This window comes from Lipotes vexillifer, unplaced genomic scaffold (genome assembly GCF_000442215.2).
Source record: "Lipotes vexillifer unplaced genomic scaffold, Lipotes_vexillifer_v1.1 scaffold250, whole genome shotgun sequence".
Lineage (NCBI taxonomy): Eukaryota > Metazoa > Chordata > Mammalia > Artiodactyla > Lipotidae > Lipotes > Lipotes vexillifer.
Genome location: NW_006785198.1, coordinates 1,503,642 through 1,509,907, shown reverse-complemented (window position 1 = coordinate 1,509,907; position 6,266 = coordinate 1,503,642). Strand labels below are relative to the sequence as shown.

Genomic DNA, 6,266 nt, shown 5'->3' with positions numbered 1-6,266 from the left:
TTCCCTGAAGTTTTGCTTTTTTGTTGTCATTTTATTTTTTTTCCTTCTCTGTTACCTCATAACTGATATTTCTCTGATTTTGTGTTTGGAGATGAACATAAATTCCTCAGTAGGAACTACTTCTATTCATTTATGTTATGACCATCCCCATGCTTGAATAATGCTAAAATAATGATGATGATGATGCCTAAAGCTATAGAAAAATCTGTTTCCTTGTTCAAGCCTAGAAAATGTGCAGCCATACTTCCTTGCTCCGGTGTTGCCCTTTATCGTTCACTTTATTAGTAAATACTTGTTCATGCATTCATTCATTCATGCAATAAACACTTGCTGATGACTCACTATATGACTGGAACTGCATCAGGGGCTGGCAACACAAAGACTAAGATTGTCTTTGTCTGTAAAGGCTCTCATAGTTAAAATTAATCAATTTATTATTACAACTTTTAACTTATCTTTGGAAACTCAAAAATAAATCTTTAAATGAAAGGATAGACAGAATTTCAGATTTTTATGAAAAAATCTTAAGCAGTAATCAACAAAAAATTATTAATGCATCTTAAATAACATTATGCAAAGTATCTCTTTTTTTTTTGTTCATATCTAGTAGCCTAGTAGTATGCTAAAGCCAGCTCATACTGCTCAGGAGAGTCTATTATTAATGTCTCTTGCGGGAGTATTTACAGCTCCCACCATACGGGTGGAAATCAGAAAATGCTATAAATCAGGGATTCCCCCCTGCCCCACCCCTGGCCTGTCAAGGACTTCCTTCAGGTTTCCCCAAACTGTAAGGCTTTCAATTGCCATATCTTATAACTTGCATATTGTTTCAATGACATTAGTTGGAGTTTGGAGTCGGAAAAGTCCAGATGAACTTCCTTCATTTACTGAGCTCAGAAGCCACCCATATCATCACCATTCATTGTCTAAACACTCCAGTGTGGACAAGTGCTCAGACAAGTGGCTCAGGATTGACCATTGGTTTCAAGGGATGGAATAGCCAGATTTTCGAAGAAAACATTCTACTTGAACCTAAAGTGCTTTCAGATGACTGCAAGGTAAGGGAATGGCACTTTTAAAATTGTTCAATATAACTAACGTAAAATTGATAAAACTATATAAAATTAATATAATGAGTAGGACTTTAATTGCAAACCGCAGATACAGAAGGGTAGTAAGTTTTAATGTGCCTGATGTGTAATAACTGTACATTTTTCAGAATCAATTATTTGCTTATATCATATCAACTTTTGTCACACCCATTGTTCATCCGTGAAGTTTTATATGCAAAACAGGTGTTAATACATAAATGTAATTTTTATTCCCCACATGAAATAATTATATCATAGATCGATGGATGGATAGACAGATGGCAGATAGGGCATACAGACAAATGATTTCTTTCCTATATTTTTACCACTGTGATTCTGCATCTCATTACTTCATGGAAGGCAGGTTATAGAGGCAAGTCAGCTTTATTTCATTTTGTCAGTCCCTATACCTGATACCAAATAATGGGCATAATGGCAGATTGACTGACCCTACAAATCTGTATTTGAATCATAGCCCATTTTTCCTATTAAAATTAAATAATAGTGAAGAGTCTATAATTTTAAAACATTACGCTGTAGAGTAGGTGTCGCAAACTATAATCCACAGACCAAATCTAGCCCAGCACTCGTCTTTGTACATATATGCTACTGGAACACAGCCACACTCATTCGTTTGTTTATTATCTAGGGCTGTTATCACACTACAATGGCAGAGTTGAGCAAGTGCGACAGAGACTGTATGGCCCACAAAACCTAAAACATTTATTATCTAACCCTTTACAGAAGAGTTTGCTGACTCCTGTTATATAGTTACAGAAGAGTTTGCTGACTCCTGTTATATAGTATAGGGTTGTCCACTTTACATACATCCTAATTTCTTTAAGTAGCTCGGTTTCCTGTTCTGGTGTACTATGAAGCCCATGATTTAAGATCTCTTACCATTTCTAGGGTGCTTTACTTTTTCACATTTCATTTTCAGATAAACAGCTCTTGGGTATTTGAAAAATCATAAGCAAACAGAAGTATACAGCTCACTCTCTATAGGTGAAGAGATCAATATTACCAACAAATTAATTTAACTTTCACAATTTTGTCCTGAAACTTTTAGTGAGCTCACTACTATCTCTGAGACACAATCAAAACTTATCAGCTCTTTATTCAGCAGTTAGAATAGTCAGGCCCCAAACCTACCTTTCTACCTTTCACTGACTGTGTACCCTAAAGTGTGGTCCACCTGATCTATTTATAATAATGATAACAACAAAAACAACAATTCCTACTACTAATTATTGGAGATTTATTAGATGACAGGTACCATGTACTGCATATACATTATTTAATTATAACAGCTTTGTGAAGAAGTTCCTATTAGTATCATTTTATAGGTAAGAAAGTGAAGGCACAGAGGTTAAGTAACTTGTTCAAGGTCATACAGCTAATCAGCAGAGGAGCAAGAAATCAACCCCAGGTATGTACAGTTCCAAAGTCAATGCCATGCCACACTGCTAGGGACTTTTAACTGAAGACTCATTTAATCCACACAATACTGTGAGGTAGGTTTTTATTCTTCCCATTTTATATGTGAAGAGAATAGCTGTACTTGGGTTTCTATCAAAATCTGTTCCAAGTCAAAATCTGTGCACTTAAACCCCATGCTAGGCTTATTTTCACAACCACATTCTACTTTTCCAACTGTTTTTTTTTTTTCTATTTAGGTCATTCCCTTTCTCTGAAGTGCCATTCTCTACCCCTCTAACCAAGTGGAAATTGTAGGCAAACTTGAAGGCCCATCTTAAATTCTGAATTCACAAAGCTTTCCCTGACACTTCCAGTTGGAAATGAGGGACTTAGCACTCATTGTCTACATTATTTATGTTGCATTTATCATATACAGTCTTACATTATGGCTGTTTCTCCTCTCCCCAACTAAATTTATAAGTTGCTAGAATTCAGAAGCCAGAACTAATTTATTCATCTTTATATTTTCCAAGCGCTGTAAGGAAATGAAGGATTACATCTTATTCAACTGTGCCAAATGTACTTAGTGTTCAACACATATTGTCTGAGATTTAATGAAGTTAATCTGACAGTGTCTTACACAGGGAACTCTATTCTAGTTATTATACCAAGCTTGTGACTTTGGTAATTTATCTTCTGTGAGCTTCAATTGCCTTAACATAAAGTGGAATTTATAGTTTAGATAATTTCTAAAGCTCCTTCAAACTTTAAAATTTTTACCATGATAATTCTGTGAATGAGTAAATGAATAAACTCCTGTATAAAAAGCTTCACAAAACTAGTCAACTGTGATTCTCTATTTTGTCTTCTTGAATCTTAATCATGTAATAGTTTTTGATCCATAATAGAATTTACCAGAAACAAAAGAGCATACAGTAATAAAGAGAAACAGAAAGGCCTAGAAGGAAAGGAAGAGAGGAATGAAAGAAACTATATAAACAGTAACCCCAGAATGGAAAAAAAGAAACCTAAAAGATGATTCAATGTAATTATAACTTACTTCTACTGAAGTGCTTCTGCTTATTTCCTGCCTAAAGTACAGAGAGGTTGAGCTAGCTCATTCCCTTTCATCCAAGAAAAATGCCCATCCTGAAGCATCACTCCCAAATAAAGGAACACAAAACAGATGGGTATTACTCACATTAGGAATAGTGCAGTTTTTAAATTCATATCTGGTCCAATGATCCACAGACAACAGAAGCAGAAACCCTCAAAAGAAAAATCAGAACATACAATGCCATTTAGAGAAAGGAATAAGCACATATTTTCAATTATTCATAGTAATTGTTACCACTTCTTGAGCATTTACTCCGTGCCAGGCATTGTTCTAGGCATTTTCTGTTCATTATTTCTAATCCTTAAAATAAGTCTACATTGTCTGTGAAGGACACTGTCTGCTGCTAATGAAACAATTACAGATTAAAGCATTTCATTCTTATTTTACAGATTCAAGATGGCAGCTGGCATAAAGCAAAATTCCTTTTTCACACCCAGGACCCTAATCAACTTCCAGTAATTGAAGTACAAAAACTTCCTCATCTCAAAACTGAACGGAAGTATTACATTGAAAGCAGTTCTGTATGCTTTCTCTAAAGTCTCTGAATTAGTTCAGAATTCATGCTGTTGGCCAGGTAGTTGCTGCAGAGGGAAAAATATAGACAGAAAGGTACTATTGGATATTATGAAATGCATGGAATAAAGCATTGGCTAAATCTTAAAGAATCTCAGGAAGAAAAAGACTTCCTCCTAAGAAGGAGACGAGGCATTTTTTAAAGGACTATAAGTATTTAATTCTTTTAAAAATTATATTGATCTGAGCTTTCTCAGAGAATTCCCTAGAACTGAACATTTATAAACATGGAATTCTTCAGGATATTCTATATTTTTTGACTGTCTGAGAGCAAAGTACCCATTAGACAGCTGGAGACGCAAAGCACTATGGAGCAATACTGGCTAATGCTCCCCAACGTGCAATGCTTCTGTCTAAAAATTGCAAGCCACAGTCTGAGATGTCTTATTTTCCCAAATACTAAGCTGTATTCAGGTCCCCAGTGGGCATATACATCTTAGCCGGTGATACACTACCTCTTACATGTTGCCTTTTTGTGCTGCTTGATGCTCTTTCTAAAACAAGGTGCTTGTGGCTTTCATAGACTATTTCTTTATTTGTCTTTGTCATTCTTTAAGAGTGTATGTACTGGTTACATCAAGATATATTTTGGTTGTTAGTACTTATTTTAATTTGTTTTGTCACATACTTAATAACAAGTAAAACATTATTTATGTGAAGTCCTTGTTTTATTTTAAAATTCTCTTTGTGGATATTAGAATCAAAGCCAGCACATTGTAACCTGTGCTTAAGCACAAGAGAATTGGGAGGGTTTTTTTAACTGTTTTATTTTTTAAATTGCTGTAAAAAATTGTAGGCCAGCTACATCCAGTAGTAGGTTTGGGTTAGAGTTTAGGGGTTGTGATATACTATTTTTAAAAATCCATGATCATCTGGGATGATATTTTGTGTATATATATTTTGTAAAGTTCTAATTAATTCAGCAAATCTTTTGAAATTGCTTATGTTTTAAATTATAAAAACTTTATATTTCTGCTTCATAGAAATTACATATTTTTGTAATTATTCATTGATTTTCTTTCACTGTTCTTAAATTTAATGTGTTGGGACCTAAAAGAATTCAATTTATCAGTCTTTAAAGTAACATTCAGGAAAACAAAAACAGTCCTTTGCTATTTAAAATAGGCTCAGTAAGTTCAGACTTTCCTTGTTGTCAGAGAAGTGTTAGTTAAGTATTAAAAGAAAAATATTATACCTTTTGGTATACAGAAAAGCATGTACATCCATTATAAACATACTATTATCCACAGCAAACCACACTTGCCTATCTATAATAAAAATGTGCTTTAAAATCTTTTTTGGTGGTATTTGTTTTTCTTCTTTTTTTACCATATCCTTTTATTATATATGATTGATAGCCCTTCTGGCATAGACCTTCTGTACTATATATATTACATTACCAGAAAGTATCTATTGCATACCTATAAAAGGATTATAGGGCCTATTTCCTACTGGTACAAAATGAGGTCATGGCACAGAAATAAACTCTCTCATATATGGTCAACTGATTTCCAACAAGGGTGCCAAGACCATTCAGTGGAAAAAGGACAGTTTTTTCAACAAATAGTTCTGGGAAAACTGGATATCCACATGCAAAAGAATGAAGTTGGACCCTTATCTTACATCATACACAAAAATTGACTCAAAATGATGAAAACTATTACTGTAACCCACATTTGGAATAATATCAAAAATTTAAAAAATAACTTAAAATGGATCAAAGTCCTAAATGTAAGAGCTAAACTATAGAACTCTTAAAAGAAAACTTAGGTGAAAGGCTTCATGACATTAGATTTGGCAATGATTTCTTGGAGCTGACACCAAAAGGACATTCAACAAATGAAAACAATAAATTGGACTACAGCAAAATTTAAAACTTCTGTGCGGGCTTCCCTGGTGGCGCAGTGGTTGGGGGTCCGCCTGCCGATGCGGGGGACGCGGGTTCGTGCCCCGGTCTGGGAGGGTCCCGCGTGCCGCGGAGCGGCTGGGCCCGTGAGCCATGGCCGCTGGGCCTGCGCGTCCGGAGCCTGTGCTCCGCAACGGGAGAGGCCGCGACAGTGAGAGGC

General features: G+C 35.2%; 1 protein-coding gene across 1 annotated transcript in view; it reads left to right on the top strand.

Moving 5' to 3' along the window:
• Positions 1–4,163, top strand: part of COL24A1 (collagen type XXIV alpha 1 chain) — a 382,692-nt gene extending 378,529 nt beyond the window's left edge. Inside the window, exons 59-60 of the mRNA XM_007457245.1 lie at positions 843–1,058; positions 4,017–4,163. Coding sequence (XP_007457307.1) covers positions 843–1,058; positions 4,017–4,163 — 363 coding nt within the window. The remainder of the gene's footprint in view (positions 1–842; positions 1,059–4,016) is intronic.
• Positions 4,164–6,266: the final 2,103 nt, after the last annotated feature.